General features: G+C 47.5%; 1 protein-coding gene and 1 non-coding gene across 3 annotated transcripts; both read right to left on the bottom strand.

Annotated features, from left to right (window-relative positions):
• Positions 1–2,353: 2,353 nt before the first annotated feature.
• LOC124226406 (saoe class I histocompatibility antigen, A alpha chain-like) lies at positions 2,354–6,949 on the bottom strand. Of its 2 annotated transcripts, none has more exons than XM_046639660.1 (8): positions 6,813–6,949; positions 6,227–6,496; positions 5,709–5,984; positions 4,802–5,077; positions 4,574–4,678; positions 4,106–4,138; positions 3,926–3,973; positions 2,354–3,761 (listed from the first exon to the last, which is right to left on the bottom strand). In XM_046639660.1, the coding sequence occupies exons 1-8, from the start codon at positions 6,874–6,876 to the stop codon at positions 3,757–3,759; spliced, it is 1,077 nt and encodes a 358-aa protein (XP_046495616.1). In that variant the 5' UTR covers positions 6,877–6,949; the 3' UTR covers positions 2,354–3,756. The 2 variants fall into 2 exon arrangements, with proteins under 2 accessions (XP_046495616.1, XP_046495615.1); XM_046639659.1 differs by having other exon boundaries at positions 6,227–6,619; positions 6,813–6,941.
• Positions 6,950–10,617: 3,668 nt separating this feature from the next.
• Positions 10,618–10,723, bottom strand: LOC124227490 (U6 spliceosomal RNA). Its single transcript, XR_006885499.1, has one exon. It is a non-coding gene; the product is annotated as a U6 spliceosomal RNA (small nuclear RNA).
• Between the last annotated feature and the right edge of the window lie 5,637 nt (positions 10,724–16,360).

The raw sequence follows: 16,360 nt of genomic DNA, 5'->3' as shown, positions 1-16,360 counted from the left end.
ACATTAGAAGAATTGAACACTTAAAGAGTCTTGGTAGGAGGAAGAGCCATCTCTTTTCACAAGAGAGGAAAATCCACTTTCCCAAACATTCATGCACTTGGCCACATCTTAGGCTCCTCCAGTCAGGTGACCACATGTCAGACTGTGACTCAGGACATGGTGACATGGAGAGGCTGGAATTGTGCAGATTGCATTTGGCAAGAATGGCATGAGTGGCAGTTACAACAACCAGTTGCCAGGAGCAGTAGTGACAGCAGTCCCCGCCCCAGGGTCCAGTGTCCATCATGACCGGTGTCAGTGGTGTGAGCAGTGCCCAGCAGCAAGCCAGTGGTTCTTATGTGGGACCCGACCCAGACTGGATTGTGAATTTTCTTCCTGACTGTGTAGACTCAAGGCTGTTCGGTGGTCTTCCCTAAAATACTACTAGTCCCCAGTATCATATATATATATATATATATACATATGTGTGTGTGTGTATATATATATATAACTTTATGTCTAAATTAGAAAAATTTTGGATTCCACTGTTTGTTCCAAGAAATGAGTGAAAAATCTGTCTGGGGAATAATTTCAGTGAGCAAGGATTCAGAGTTTTTCGTTTTGGTGAATTATGAACTACTTCCTAAATCTTTGACTATAGCCCATGGGAGAGGAAACAACATATATTTCCTCACATGGCATCTCATAGTTGACAATATAGGTCCTCCCTTTTCTTTTCTAGGGGGAAAAAAAATTAGTTTGGATTTAAGACCCCCTCCCTACCCTGTGCACTCTCTGTCACTGACCTCAGTAGTTCCCAATCTGACTGAGCATTGCTTGTGGGGCTTCTTACAAAATACTCAGGCCTCTCCCCAGACCCCGGATCTCAGTGCATTAGACACAAGACCAAGGAATCACTTATTTCACAAGACTTACAGGTGAGCCTGATGCACAGCCATGTGGGAATCCCGGTCTATGTTCTTGCTACTGAATGTGTGACCTGAAGACCAGGAGCATCAGCATCTTGTTATAAACCCAGAATCTCACGCTCTACTCCAGACTTTCTGAATCTTAACCACATGTCCAGGGGATTCCTGGGCACAGGGAAGTTTGGGATCTCTGATCTCTCCCTGATCTCTGTGCCTTCTAGACGCGGTATCAGAACTGTGCGTTCTGTTCTGGGTGTGTGGTCTGATCAGATCCCTTAGCACTGGGGGGGCCAGGATTCAGTCCTTGTTCCTTTCTCTTCTCTAGTCATCACACCCTTGGTAACTTCATTGGTTCTCAGGCTTTAAATAGCATTTTTATGGTATCATCTTCCAAATTTACTTCTCCAGCCCAGACATTTTTCCTAAACTCCAGACCCACCTGTCCAACTGCCAGTCTGCGACCTCACTTGCATTTCTAATAGACATCTCATATTCAACTTCCCTTAAACCAAGTTCCTGTAAATATGTTCCTTCCAGAGTCTTCCCCATCTCTGCTGACAGCAACTCCATCTTTCTACTTGCACACTCCAAAATCTTGGGTATCCTCCTTGACTCCTCTTTCTCATTCCCAGAGTAATCCCTTAAGAAATCCATCTTCAGAATGTATCCAGATCCAGTCACTTCCCACTCCTTCCACTGCTCACACCAGTGGAAGCCGTGGCCTCCTCCAGCCTGGAACCCTGCCCTGGTTCCTGCTGCTTCCCCAGGGCCTCCCTCGCCCTTTGCCTCCCAGTTCTGCTCTCAGCACAGCAGCCACAGTGATGCTTTTAAAGGACAAGTCATACCATGTCCCTCTCCTGCTCTAAACTGTCATGTAACTCCCCATCTCACTCAGAGCAAAGGCAGAAACCCTTCTAACATCCTCCAGGCCTACATGGTCCGGCAGCACCTCTATCTCATGTCTATTGCTCTCTCCTGCAGCCATACTGGCCTCCTCACTCTTCCCAGGACACATAGACACACTGCTGCCCTGGCACATTTGCACTGGAGGCCCCTGCCTGGAAAGAACTTCCTCCAAACATCTTTGTGGATAATTCCTCATGTCCTTCACATCTTTCCTCAAAGTCACCTTCCCAGTGAGGCCCACAGTGACCACCCCAGTTAAAAAAGCTGTCTTCCTTCTTTCCACCCCCACCCTCTGGATCGCCTTCCCCACTGCATTTTTAACATAGCACTTACCACCTTCTAACATAAACACTGTCCTTATTCACTATGCTTATAGCACATAGTCTGTCTCTTCCCACTACAACATATGCTCCACAAGGCCAGAAACTTCTGTTTTTACTTCAACTTTCTATCTGTTTCACAGATGCAAAGATAGTATGCGATACATCCGGCACATAACCAATATCGGTTGAATGAATGATCAGTGTAGAGCACCTCCATATTCTAGAGACAGTATCTTTATTAACATAACCTCAGGCACATGCTGTTTCGTGGCAGCAACAGCACAATGTGCACTCACATTGACATCAATGCCACTTGTACTTTTCTCACAAGTGTTGCTCTCCCCTCCCTCTTCTTCCATCCCTCCCTCCCACACCAACCCTCCTGCACACCACAGCACACATTTGTCTCTTCAGAAAACAATAAATGATCTTTGACTTATGCGTCTTATTTCCCAACCAAATATAAATCTAAATTAGACTCTGTTTTATACATCATGAGCTTGGACTGGAGCCAGCACTAGGATGACTGGAGCTCAGGGCCAGGAGAGAGGGCAGGCTGCAGAGCAGGAACATCCCAACAGGATCTTATCTAGGATGAGAAATGATGGGATCCCTTCCTCTCTGCTAATTCCAGAATCTGGTTCCTTTGAGAGGTTGGGACAAGGTGGAAATGACAATCAAGGCCTAGAAGGAGGCAGAGATGGACGAGCCTGAAAATTCATCTCTGGACACCAGAGACGCCTCTTTGCAGGGGCCACTGGCCTTGTGAGGACAATGACAGGCCAAACAACTCTAGCTGCTGTCAGAGACAGGGGACACCCAGAGGAGAATGAGACCACAACTTGTACACAAGAACAAGAACAAGAACAAAAACAAAGAAACAACAAATAAACACCCAAAAGTGGGGCTGAAGGTCAAACCCAAGCCTGAGCTTAGGCTGACCCGGCCCCAGGAAGCCCTCACTGTCCAGGGTCCTGGAGACATGACAAAGACCAGGTGATTTCTGAGTCCCTGAGATCACAGGTGCTGGTGGGACAAAGTTCTACTTAAGGGACAAGGACAAAGGAGCGGAGAGATGACCCAGCTGAGGAGTGACTACATCCCACCCCACGATGCACTGAGCACTGAGTGGACACAGGTCCCATCCATGCTTGGCTCCTCACAGCCTTCTCCTGTCCCCACCTGCAACAGACTCAGCACAGCAAACATGGATTCTGGAAGGTTCTCAGTGCTTCATTCCTTTCCTCTCTCAAATTTTTGGAATCTTCTCCTTTAACTAACCCATTGATCCCTCATGGCAAGAATTTGAAAAAACAAATTGGTATCTAGATTCTTATTTTCAATAAGGAAGTAAGAAGTTGCAGCTCAGGGCAACAGGAAGGTATGACAGGGATGGAACCAGCCCCGCCTCTGCGGGAACAGGAAAGTCAATCAGGAAAGAGAACAGAGGTCAGTGAGGGGAGGGGATTGTGGGAGAGACCAGTCTCCCTACCTCCTCACATCATGCTATTAGGAATGCAGACACATTCAGATGCCCTATATAGAGATTCCAGAAGTCACAGTGGGGGGTGGGGCAGGAACAAATCTTGCAAAGCTCAGTCTCCCACAAGGCAGCTGTCTCACACTACAGAAGAAAATAAGCATGAACAAATTTAAGTCACTTGCTATAATTGGTGACATTCTAAATGGCCCACCACATGCTCAAAATGTCCCAATCAAAGAATCCCCATAACTCAGTCTGTTCCCTCTGCCTCAACCCCTCCCACTTTAGGCCCTCCAGGGTCTCACCTTTAGGAGGAATGAGAGACACATCAGAGCTCTGGGAACTGTCGCTGCCTGGAGTAGAACAAAACAGAACTCGGTCAGAGCCAACAGGAGATGAGACTAAAGGAGGAACTCTGGGTGGGTGAGCTCCCCCATGGGCTCCTGTCTACACTATCTCAGGGATCACCCCCTGTCCATACTTACTTGTAGACTGAGTGTAGCTCCCTCTTTTTCCACCTGTGGGAAGAAAACATTCTGTGAGAAGCCAGGAAGCAGGCAGGGCCATGAGGTCCTAAAAGAATCACCTAGTCCTGGACACCAGAGAAGTTTCCAGAACTGTGATTACAGACCTAAGGGAGGATCAGGAAAGCTAGCAACAGTACATGTGTGGGGACTGGACCAACTGCCCTCCTGGACGTCTGTCCTCACCAACAACCTTCCCCTTTGACCTGTGACTGCTGGGAGTCAGGTCCCCATCACCAGACTCATCAAGGTGATAAATCTGTCCTTCATTTTCACATGTGCTTTACTAAACAGTGTCAGCCCCAGACTAGGAAAGCACATGTGCCTATGGATGGGACTTCCCATTAATGAGGCAGGACAAACTTCTACCTGGGCTTGAAACACCCGGGGCGGGGGGCCAAGAAAACTCAGACCCCACCCATCCCCTACCTGAGTGCTTCTTCCTCCAGATCACAGGTCCAGCCACCACAGCTCCAAGGAGACCCAGGCCAGCAGTGACTCCCACAATGAGGATGGGGGACTCAAGAGGCGGCTCTGGGAAGGGAAGGGAAGGTGAGGGCCCTGACCCCAGCTCTCAGCCCTGACCCTGCTGAAGGTCTCCAGAAGGGCTCCTGATTTCCCTGAGAAGAGACTCTGAGCCCACGTCTCCCTCCTTACCCCATCTCCGGGTGATGGGCTCAGGTAGCCCCTCATGCTGCACATGGCACGTGTATCTCTGCTCCTCTCCAGAAAGCACCACCACAGCCGCCCACTTCTGGAAGGTCCCGTCCCCTGCAGGCCTGGTCTCCACAAGCTCTGTGTCCTGGGTCAGGTCCTCCCCATCACGCTGCCAGGTCAGAGTGATCTCCGCAGGGTAGAAGCCCAGGGCCCAGCACCTCAGGGTGACCTCACGGTCAGAGATGGGGTGGCGGGTCACGTGTGTCTTTGGGGGATCTGAGGAGAAGAGTCAGAAAACTCAGGAATTTTACATCTGTCTTGGGCCACTGAAGCAGCACTCATGTGACCATCCTGAGAATGGACAGGGCAACGGGAGTGGGGGAAGGGAGCACAAAATCCAGACACCAGCCTGGACGCTGGCATCTTGGATAATCTACTATTCTTTGGGAATTTCTAGAATCAGAATGAGACAGTCCAGCATAGGAGGCTCCAGGTTTCTGAGGGGGAGAAAAGGGATTTCTGACCCTGATGGGGGTGGAGGCTGAGTGATCAGAAAAGCTGGAATCAGATCTCACAAACATAGGATATAGGGCAGAGAACAAAGCCTGAGAGAGTCCCCTATGGTTTCCAGAGCAGCTGGCAGAGTAAAAGGGAATCATCGATCAGTTATTTCAGAGATGGCGTCCCCTCCATCCCAGTGGACACTGCATCCCTTTATTGCCTACAGAGGAGGGTGGGCACTCTGGGCGATTCACTCTCTGGTACCTAACCTGAGTGGATTCCTCACTCTCCTGGCAGCTGTGAGGAGCGTATTCTGGCCTATATCTCATTTTCCTCCTCTGGTAGAGGGAAGCAAGCCAAAACCTGAGGGGAGATGCAGGAGGCGCCTTCCGTCCCTCCCTCGTACCCGCTCGCTGCAACATCTCCTTCCCGATCTCCAGGTATCTGCGGAGCCACACCACGCACTTCCCATCCAGGTAGGCCCTGTCTTGCTCTGCCACACCGGCCGCCTCCCACTTGCGCCGGGTGATCTGAGCCGCCGTGTCCGCCGCGGTCCAGGAGCGCAGGTCCTCGTTCAGGGCGATGTAATCGGCGCCGTCGTAGGCGTACTGACTGTACCCGCGGAGGAGGCGCCCGTCGGGCCTCAAGTCGCAGCCACAAAGCCACTGGTAAGTGTGAGACCCTGACCCACACACTGCGGTCAGCCACGCCCACTTGGCCGCGCTCCCGCGAGAGACCTCTGGGCGGTGATTGGTCAGAGCCTTTTCAGTTTAAACCGAAAACAAAATCTGAGCGAGTGCCCATGGGCCCTTCCCAGGTCAAGGGCGCTGTTGGCGGACATCGGGGTGGTGCTCCGACCTGGAGGCTCGGGGCAGCCCTGGGGTTCGGGAGGTCGGGACCTGGACCCGGGCCCGCGTCGCTTACCGGCCTCGCTCTGGTTGTAGTAGCCGCGCAGGGTGTTCAAGCCCACTCGGAAATTCTGTGCGGTGCTCTTGATGGTCTGCGTGTTCTCCTCCCAATATTCCGGCCCCTCCTGCTCCATCCACGGCGCCCGCGGCTCCATCCTCGGACTCGCGGCGTCGCTGTCGAACCGCACGAACTGCGTGTCGTCCACGTAGCCGACGGTGATGAAGCGGGGCTCCCCGCGGCCGGGCCGGGACACGGCGGTGTTGAAATACCTCAGGGAGTGGGAGCCTGGGGACGGGGAGGGGCTGAGACCCGTCCGACCCTCCTCCCGGCGCGGGTCCCGGGTCCGAGGGCTATGGGGGAGGGAGGGGACGAGGGGCTCCTGAGACAGAAAAGGGATGGCAGGAGACCCTAGTGGAAGAGAGGAGAGGACAGGAGGCCAGAGAGTGTAGGGGAGGGGTCAGGACGGGGCAGGGCCAACGTGGGGGGGAGTCTGGGCAAGTGTCCGGGGAGACGCGCCTTCCCCGGGGGTCTTCAGCTCCCGCCGCGCGGTCCCCTCGCTCCGCCCCCAGCAGAAGGCGTTTCCTCCCGACTCCGCACTCACCTGCCCAGGTCTTGGTCAGGGTCAGGGCCCCCGAGAGCAGCAGGAGGAAGGTTCGGGGATCCATGACTCAAACCCTCGGAGTCTGGGGAGGGTGACTCCCAGCCTGCCCTGCGAATTTTCTAACCGGAAACCGCGGAGACGCTGATTCGCTTCTCTAGAAACCGAACACCCAATGGGAGTGAGAATTGGGGCCGCGTCATGAGTCTCCAGGCAGGAGGACCTGACACGGGTTGTGAGAGGAAGAAGTGAAACCAAGGGAGATGCGGACTCCCCGACGCTGAGCTTCCCCGCCCCAGACTCCGCCCTTGGCTCCTGACCCCTGCCACACACAGGGACCTAAGACTTTTCCCGACTCCACCTCTTTTCCAGCACAGAGCGCTCTTTGTCACACTGTCTCCCTGAGGCCTGGCCCGTGACCCTGTGAGGAAACCAGGAAGCGATCCCCAGGTTGGGCTCAGCCGCTTTTCCTGCCTTGTTCTTTCTGGAATCCTTCTCGCTGAACTGGACTCGCTGCCACCCACCCCTGACTTCTTCCCCTGGACTCTTCTGGAAGAAAACTCACTCCCAGGGAACTTGCTGGCAGAGAGTGAGCTCGCCCTGGGAATGGAGATGGAGTGACAGGGGTCTTCTCTTTAAAGCTGGAGGAGTTGTGCCTGAAAACACCCGGTAGAGATTCCCATTGAGACCCGTTTCTTTTTTGTTTATTAACTCCAGTGGGTAACGCAATGTTGAAAACCCCTGAAAATCAGAATCTAATCTGTAAAAGTGATTTTGGCCCCTTATTATAGAAATGTGTCTACACAGCCCTGCAGTCAGACTCACAAAGCTCCTAAGTTTAAACTTTCCCGATGTATCAGTGACTCCTGTGTTGTATTTTAAAATTATCTTCATTCCATAGCCCTGAGTTTGTGAGTCCCAGATATATCCTCAATACAAAGAAACATACGGAAGTGATACCGAATGTCTTAATCTCAAATTCGTGTGCCCAATGCGCAATAAACCCATCACTGAGCCATTAGTGCTTGGAAATGGAGAAAAGTTTTATTGGAATTGGGCAAAAGGAGAAGGTGGGAGGATGGGTTCTCTCAAATCCTTAACAACAGAAGAAGAAAGCAGAGTTATAGAGATAAGGGACTTGGCAGGAGGAGTTTCAGAGAAACAAAGGGGTAATCTTTCACTCCAGAGAAGCCATTGGGCAATATGTCTCCTGGGCATGAATTCTGGGGGCTGGTCGTCCTCCCCAAAGGCATTCTCTTTCTTCTGCAAAACAAGCTCATAAATTCTCATGACCCCTGAGTCACCCCTCAGGTTAAACAGCAAATTGCAAAAGGCAATCACGATCTACAGTAACCCTCAGGTACAGATTTTCAACACCCACTGTCTTCATCTATGTCTGTGTTGGGAACAAGGTGGAAAGGCAGTCATGTTCATATTGAATATCTACAATAACCCTCAGGTACCTGGCTTCAAAAGCACAATTTGTTACTGTATATTTCAACTAGAAGAGTATACAAACTTTAATCACCTCAAAGTTACAAGTATTTAGTGCAATCAAAATGCCCTTTATCAATGCTTATGCATTGCCTATGTTTATGAACTGACACCTAAGGGATGTGCATATTATATTGGGGCACCTGTTATTTTTTTTATCCTGATTAACATAAGGAAGCACTTGGTTTTTAGGCAGCCCCACAGCAGGTAGTAAGTACTAGATGCAGAGAATATCCTGCTAAACCCTGTAGGTACATATTTGTTAAAAATCTCTGAAACAATAGATTTAAAGCTGGGCATTCCATTGCTTTGGAATTCTTTCCCTCTGCTTCTTCTCCCCACCCCTGCTCCTCCAGCCCTTCTCTCTGTCCTCTCACCTCTCAGGGCCTCTTCTCCCCTTAGTCTCCTCCACCCTCTCACTCCTGAATTGTGGCACCAGCGCCACCTCCTCACCTACTACCCATGGACTCTGCTCCTCACCGTGGTCAGTGATCCTGCTAATGTTAGTCAGGATGTGTCATTTCTTCACTAAAACACTCCAATGGCTCCGTCTCACTCTTGGGAAGCCTCTAGAATGTAAAGTGCATGAACACAGGGGCTTTGGGCTGTTTAAGTCAAAGTTGTATCCCTAGCATATAAAGCCATTCCTGATACATAGTGAGCATTAAATTAGTTGATGTTGAATGAAAGAATGAAATTTGACTGCATTAGAGTTTAGTTACATCACAAAATCAGAAAAGGTTTTATCTCATGCAACTAGTATGCATATCAGTTCATAACTTCATCCCAGTGGAAAAAATGCCATGTGCTTATCTGTTGCACAGTGAACCTGTATATTAGTTTCCTATTATTGCATAAAAATTACCATAAACATAGTGGCTTAAAACAACACCAATTTAATTGCTTACAGTTCCTTAGTCAGAAATCCAGGCATGGTATGGATGGGTCCTCTGTTCAGGGTCTCACAAAGCTGGGTTCTCATCTTGAGGTGGGATCCCCCTTCAAACTCATACAGAGCTGTTGGCAGAATTCTGTTCCTTACAGTTATAAGATTGTGGTCACTGTTTCCTTGCCAGCTGGTGGAGGGGAAGTGGGTGCTGGTCCCAGCTCCTAGTAGCCACTAGCATTCTTTACCAGGTGGCCCTTCATTTTCAAAGCCCACACTGAAGAACCTCTTTCACATTGAATCCTTCTCACGCTTTGAATCTCTTTGCTCAGGGACTCCTAAGTTCTCACCTGATTAGGACAGTCCAACCTAGGATAATCCCCCTGTGACCTTAGTTACATCTACAAAATCCCTTCACGGCAGCACCTACATTAATGTTTGAGTGACTAACTGGGGGGAGGGTGAATAACCAGGGAGTGGTTATTGGAGGTTCTTTACAAAATCAAGCTAGCTTGGCCTGGTTCTTTCTTTTGTGTTTAATTGGGTCACAGTTGGAAATTGAAGTTCACGTAGATAGATTGTTTGACTGGTGATAAAATACATCCTGTCTAATAATGAAAATTCTCCTTAAATCCTAAAACCAAATGACATACTTAATATCTTATAGTTAATTTAGAGCAAATGAAAATTAAAGTGCAATAATTTGTTTTCCACCATAGACACTGTATTAGTTATTTACTGCTACATAACAAATTAGTCAAAACTTAGCTGCTCAAAGCAAGAAACACTTATTCTCCCAGTTTCTGATGATCAAGAATCTAGGAGTGGTTTACCTGAGTGCTTCTGGCTCACAGCCTCTCTCAAGTTTGCAGTCAAGTTGTCAGCCAGGTCTGCATCATCTGGTGGCTTGACTGGGGCTGGGGGATTCCTATGAAATCACAGGAATCACTCATATGGCTGTTGGAAGAGGGCCTCAGATTCTAGCCACATGGACCTTTCCATAGGGCTGCTTATGACATAGCAGCTGGCTTTCCCCAGAGCAGATGATCTGAAAGAGCAACCAAGATGGAAGCTGCAATGTATTTTATGTCCTAGACCCAGAGTCTCACACCATTCCACGAGCCTTATTCTATCAGTTTGCAGTGAGCCGTTAAGTGCAGCCCACACTCAAGAGGAGGGAATTAAGCTCCACCTCTGGAAGGGAGGAGTATCTAAGAATTTAGATACATATTAAAGCCAAAATAAAAATTAAATATCATTTCAGGATTTTGTAAGTCAAATTTTTTTTATCTGATTCTTTTTTAATACTTTAAATTTATCTTTTGGAAATTAATGATTAAGAATAAGTTTGAGACCGGAGAAAAGAGATACAACAATATTTCTAGGTTTTTCTTGCAAAGGCCTTTAATAATAATGTTTTGTTTTCTTTTAAAAATAAGGAGCTTCACGAATGTGCCTGTCATCCTCGCACAGAGGCCCTGCTAGTCTTCTCTGTATGTTCCAATTTTAGTATACGTGCTGCCAAAGCAGGCACAATATTTCTTCAATAAGTTGCAACAAAGTTGAGAATATATACTTAGTTGCTAGATCAAGTGGTTCCAAGACTTCCATGCCATAATAATAATGCCTGTAAAATAATCTGAGTTTTTCCTTCCAAGTTTTAAATTTCCTTTGTTAAGAATGCTAAAAGTATTAACTAAAGTGCCAATTTCTCACTTAAATATCATCTTCAAAAATATTTACCTAATCAGATTGCTTTTCGGTAAGAAAAATGTGGCTCTCATACCTCATTCTACTCCAGGCTTAGCATCATGACAAGGATTTTGATGTCATGCAATAGGCAGAAATGGTTAACGTCAATCTAAGAACTAAGTCTTCCAGGCACTGACTGTTTAGTTGACATCTTACAATAAATTTAACATCTTTCACTGTGTTTTTTGATGAGATTTGGTAGATATGATTTGGACACCAGTGTGACTCTGAAATGCATTGTTATCATGTGCCTCTAAATTGTTTTTAAGCATCTCTGTTGTGTTTTCCATTCATATTTTCTGCTCTATCACTAGTTATTCCTTTAAAAATTTCCCAGTTTACCTTATATTGATCAACAATGGTCTTTTCCAACTCTGTAAGTGCATTTACTCCAGTGAGGTTAAATGTAAGCAGCACCTCAAAACCTTCACAAGATAGAATTGCCTGGCACATTAGATTGAACACTGTACAGAAAATCTAAAGAGCTCCCAGTGAGAAAAAGATCAAATGACCCATTTCTAGCCAAGACTAATTTTTTATGGTATCCTGGCCCTCTTTCTCACGTTGCTCATAACATTGTCTGTGGCTTTACTCCAATGTGGTAGTTTTTGATAAGGATCCTTGCCATGATCTTTGGTAATTTCTTTTCTTTTTCGTTTAAAAAGAAATTAACCAGGAATGTTCACAAGCTGCAGTTTTAAAAATGTCAGTTTAAGAAGTTATGACCAAGTGATTACCTGGGCACCTACCACTAGTGTAAGAAGCAGAACCTATGAAGCTACTGTGGGCACCTCCCCAACCCCATCCCCCAGCTGTAACCTCTATCCTGGTCTTGTGTTCACTATTCCCTTGAGTTTCTCTAAAGATTTTACAATAAGTGTATATAGCCCCAAACCAAATATTATTTAGTTTTGCCTGTTTGGGGACTTTATGTACCGTGAAATACTCCATGTATATTTTGTGACTCAACATTCCCTGTAGCAGACTTATTCCTCATGCATGACACTGTTGTTCGTTCATTTTTAGTGCTGAAGTTTTATATTTTGTGACTATACACAATTTTGCTAATTTCCTATTGATGTGTTTGTGGTTGATTCCAGATTTTGCTGTAAATGTTAGTGTACATGTCTCCTGGGGCACACAGGCAAGAAATTCCCCAGAGTGTATGATCAGGAGTGGGATTGCTGGATTCTATGGGATGTGTACTTTAACCATTCTAGACCTTGCTAATTTGGTTTCCAGAGTGCTAGCACCAATTTAAACTTTTGCCAGGAATGTGTAAGAGTTCATGTTGCTCATGTGTTTGTTCTGAAATGAAAACAAACTCAGGGGAAGGAAGGAAATAAGAGTTGAAAGTCACTTCCTGAGTTGCAGAATCACCCAGGCGTTTTATTTTCAGACTCTCAGTCACTTCCTATACTTTACTTTTATTCCGTATACATTGGTGTTACACTTTTAGCTTATATACCTAGATAATGCTTCCTTTTAGCATAACCACAAAGCAGTATTTTATATGTTTGAAATATCCAATAAGAAGAATAAAGGAAGGAGAAAAGACAAAAGAAAATAAAAATATAAAAAATAAGAGAGGAGAGGAATTGAAATTGAGCATAGATAACATTTCAAGGTTCGAGGAAATAAAAGAGATGTTGACAATACCTATAGAATAATAGAAATTTAAGAAAGCCTGATTAGCTATTTATTGCTGTGTAACAAATTACCCTGAAACTCAGCAGCTTAAAACAACAAATGACTATTAACTCAGAGATAATACAAAGACAAGCAAAATAGAGGGGGACACTGGTGGGAGAAGTTGGATAAAGAGAAGATTTTACAAGATGAAGTAAGTACAAGGTTGTTGCTATACAGATGAAAATAATTTTGTTAGTCTGAATCTGCTGCAGTGTCGTTTCCTGTCCAGGTCTCACTCAAAACGGGCATCCTTCTGTGTCACCCAGAATATGGGCCAAACAACATACCTAAGTGTGGAACGTGCTGCTGCCAGAACCCAAAGAGGCATACCAGGCTGTATCCTTCATTCTATGTAGTGAGGGACACAATATGCAGTACTTTGTGTCTTACTTTGAAGGGGACATCCCTGCATACCCTTAACCACTGGACCTCCAGAACTGACCTGGGGCAGCCACTCCCTGAGTCTCTGTCAGGTTTATCTTCCACCCTCTGGGATGCATGTGTTTGACCAAGGCCTCCCTTGTACTTTCCACCTGTTGCTCATCCATCCCAATCAACATGATGTTCTCAGTTAAATGAACTAATGTGATATTCTATAGGATATCCAAGAGGTCCAGAGCTCTTAAGACTTTGTTACAGAGGGCAGGAGAGTTAAAAGAGCCCTGAGGCAAACTATAAATAAATATTGTTGTTCCTGTGAATGCTAATCATTCCACCTCCACTTTTCTTATTGGAATGAAACAGAATGCACTCACAAAATCAACAGCTGCATACCATGTGCCTGAGGCCTTACTAACTGGCTCTAGCTGTGATATCACATCCAGCACAGCAGCTGCATCAGGACCACTACTTGGTTATATCTGAAATAATCCCATGTATTCTCTGAGCTCCATCAGGTCTCCACTGAGCCAAATTGCTGAATTAAATGGAGGAGTCACTTGATTAAATTAATTAAATTAATTAAATGGAGTCACTTGAGTGTACACCACTCCTGCGTCCTTGAGGTCTCTAATGCTGGTGCTAACCCCTACAATACCTGCAAAAGCCTCCACAATACCTGCTCCTGGAACATACTGTCATTTCTGATTTGGCCGGGATGGGGCCAGTTTCAGAGGTTTCCCTTTGGCCTTCTACCTTATGAGAGACCTTACTCCACAGACCAGCGATGGACTCAGTGCAGAGGTTACTCCAACTGCAAAGTATATCAATGCCAATTATGCACTCAGAGATTGGGGAAATAACAGCACAGATCTATGGAATCAGGGGTCCTTGTGAACTAGACCTTGTCTAGGACTCCATTGATAACCTGGCGTCTGTAAGTCTGTACTGCAGTGGGGGACGTGATGATGCCGTGGGTATCGAGGTATCAATGTCAGCTCAAACCTGATGTACAATATTTCTCAATATTTCTGGCAAACTTCTCTTTCCTCAGTGTACAGTCACTTGAGTAAATGGCTGTAGGTTCCTTTGCAGAAAGACCGAGGGCATTGCTCCAGTACCTACTTGCCGTGGTATTCCAAGGTCCTTCCTCCTAGGGATTTGGACACTTCTTAAGTCAAAGGGTTCTGAATCTGAAAATTGGCTCAGGTCTTGTTACTGAGCAAGGGATTACAACTTTTACTGGGTCAGACACCCAAGCCTCTTGCTCCTTAATTCTTGCACCAGCAGAGGGACTGGCTCTGGCTGGGAGCATGGATGGTTAACCTATGATAAAGGATGGAAGGCTCATCCTGAGCATGCAGATGCAACTACGTGAGTAGATGGTGGTAAAAATCGGTAAAAATTGTCTTCTAATGTGTTCGGTTTTCTCAGTGAAGTAGGAAACAAGGTCACTAGCCAAAATAAGAATGGAGAAGGAGGGTTGGATGTAATGAGGGACCTCTTACCTCCAAGCTAAGGGATACAAGGTCTGTGGGAGGGAAAACACCCGTGGGAGAGGACTCCAGAGGGAGCTGTGTCCTCAGGGAGACCCAGGTTTCTGTCAGAGCTGCGAGGTAAAGGGAGCATCCTGAGAGAGAACTTTTCAGATTTTGCTCATCATGGGCTGAGAAGTGCAGGGGGCGCAGTGGACAGGTTTCAGGAGTTGATGAGGGGGTGTGAGACATGACAGAATGGGCATGTGCAGAGCCTTGTGGGGATGAGAGTGCAGGATATTTGGGAACCAGGGATGACTGACACAAACAGGGAAAAGGAAATAATGAGATTAGTCCTGGGGGATTCAAGGCAAGTAATGGCGGTGAGTGTGTGAGAGATGAAAGTGGGGAGGAGCAGGGGTTTGGGGCTCTCACTTGGGCTCTGTCAATGAAGGTGAGGAAGTGTGGGGTCGTTGGAGATTAGTTTCAGTCCATGGATCCTTTCTTGACCCCCTGATTATGGGGTGCAACCCCCCAATGGGGGAGGAGGAGTGTTAAACAAAGTCCATGGGTTCACTCTTGACCCTTGTAGGGTGGAAGTATACTCATACAAGGTCTCAGGTCTGCCTGACGCCTCCTTCAGGAGAGACATTTTGGGGCACCAGGTGTGACCCTTGATACAGAGGGTCTCTTCTGCCTTGCTGAGGGGGACAGAAGTCCTCGGGGAGCTGTGCTCTTAGTCCCAATGTGCAAATCCACACTATGAATATTATGTAGACATTGAGATGTTTCCAAATAAGAGATGATTTTTTAAAAATTCAGTTTTGAAAAATTTAGAAATAGGAAGTAGAAAAAAATATTTCCACTTTTCAGCGTTCTGAGGTGTTCCCATCAAGGGGCTGGGGAGAGGGATTGCAGAAGGAGAAGGAAACATCAGAGGAAGGCACAAGGGCTCCTGAGCTCTCTTCTCTTTCAATCCCTGCCATACCCTCAAGCCTGACCCTTGTGAAGTCCAACGCTGCTCAAAAGCTTCCTCATCCCCACATTGATGCCCAGTGAGGCCTCAGGACATAATAGCCAATCCCAGGTCCTGGCTGCATCCCACTGGATCCCCTCAGTCTCCAGGCATGGGACCTTGGACTGCTGAGTCCTTGTCACTTGTTCCTCCTACTGCAGCTGGGGCTGGAGGTCCCTCCATCTGGGATTCAGTCCATTGAGTCTCTCAACTTGGGATCTCAGGGGATGAAGCCCTGGGGTGGCAGGTCCAGGAAGGAGGGGATGCCCCCCAGGGAAGTGATGACAGGGAGGAAATAGGGACATCAGGGGCAGAGAGGTGATGAGAAAGAGAGGGGATGGAGACAGAGAAGGGAGGTGCATAGGAATGGCTGGCCTAGGGGCCACCTGTGGACTGTGTTTGGAGAGGGTTTTCTGGGTACTGGCTGATAGCAAAGGTCAGGTGCTGTACTGACCCTGTAGGGACCAGTCCTGGTCCTGAATTTCTGGGATTTCCAGGGTCCCACTCCCGGCACCAGGACCTCACAGGTGATCTGAGCCCAGCCCCACATGCTGTTGCTGAGCATGGTTGTGAGCTGGGCAGGTAGGCTCAATTGTTCCTTCTTTGCCTATGAGACCTGGAGCCCCTGCCCCAGGCTGAGGGGCCCTAGACAACCATGCATTGGACATGACCTGGGGGCTGGACACAAACAAGGGCTACAAGGACCTCGCCAGCAGACCCAGGCAACCTATTATGCATTTCCCAGGTTCCTAGAGGCAGCCCCTGCACCCTCCGCAGCTTGCTGCCTGAGAACTCTGGGGTCCTGCCTCTTTCCTCTCTGGTGACACAAGTACCCAGATCCTCAGACTGGACACCACTG

Source organism: Equus quagga, chromosome 15 (genome assembly GCF_021613505.1).
Source record: "Equus quagga isolate Etosha38 chromosome 15, UCLA_HA_Equagga_1.0, whole genome shotgun sequence".
NCBI lineage: Eukaryota > Metazoa > Chordata > Mammalia > Perissodactyla > Equidae > Equus > Equus quagga.
This window is presented reverse-complemented; position numbering and strand designations above follow the sequence as displayed.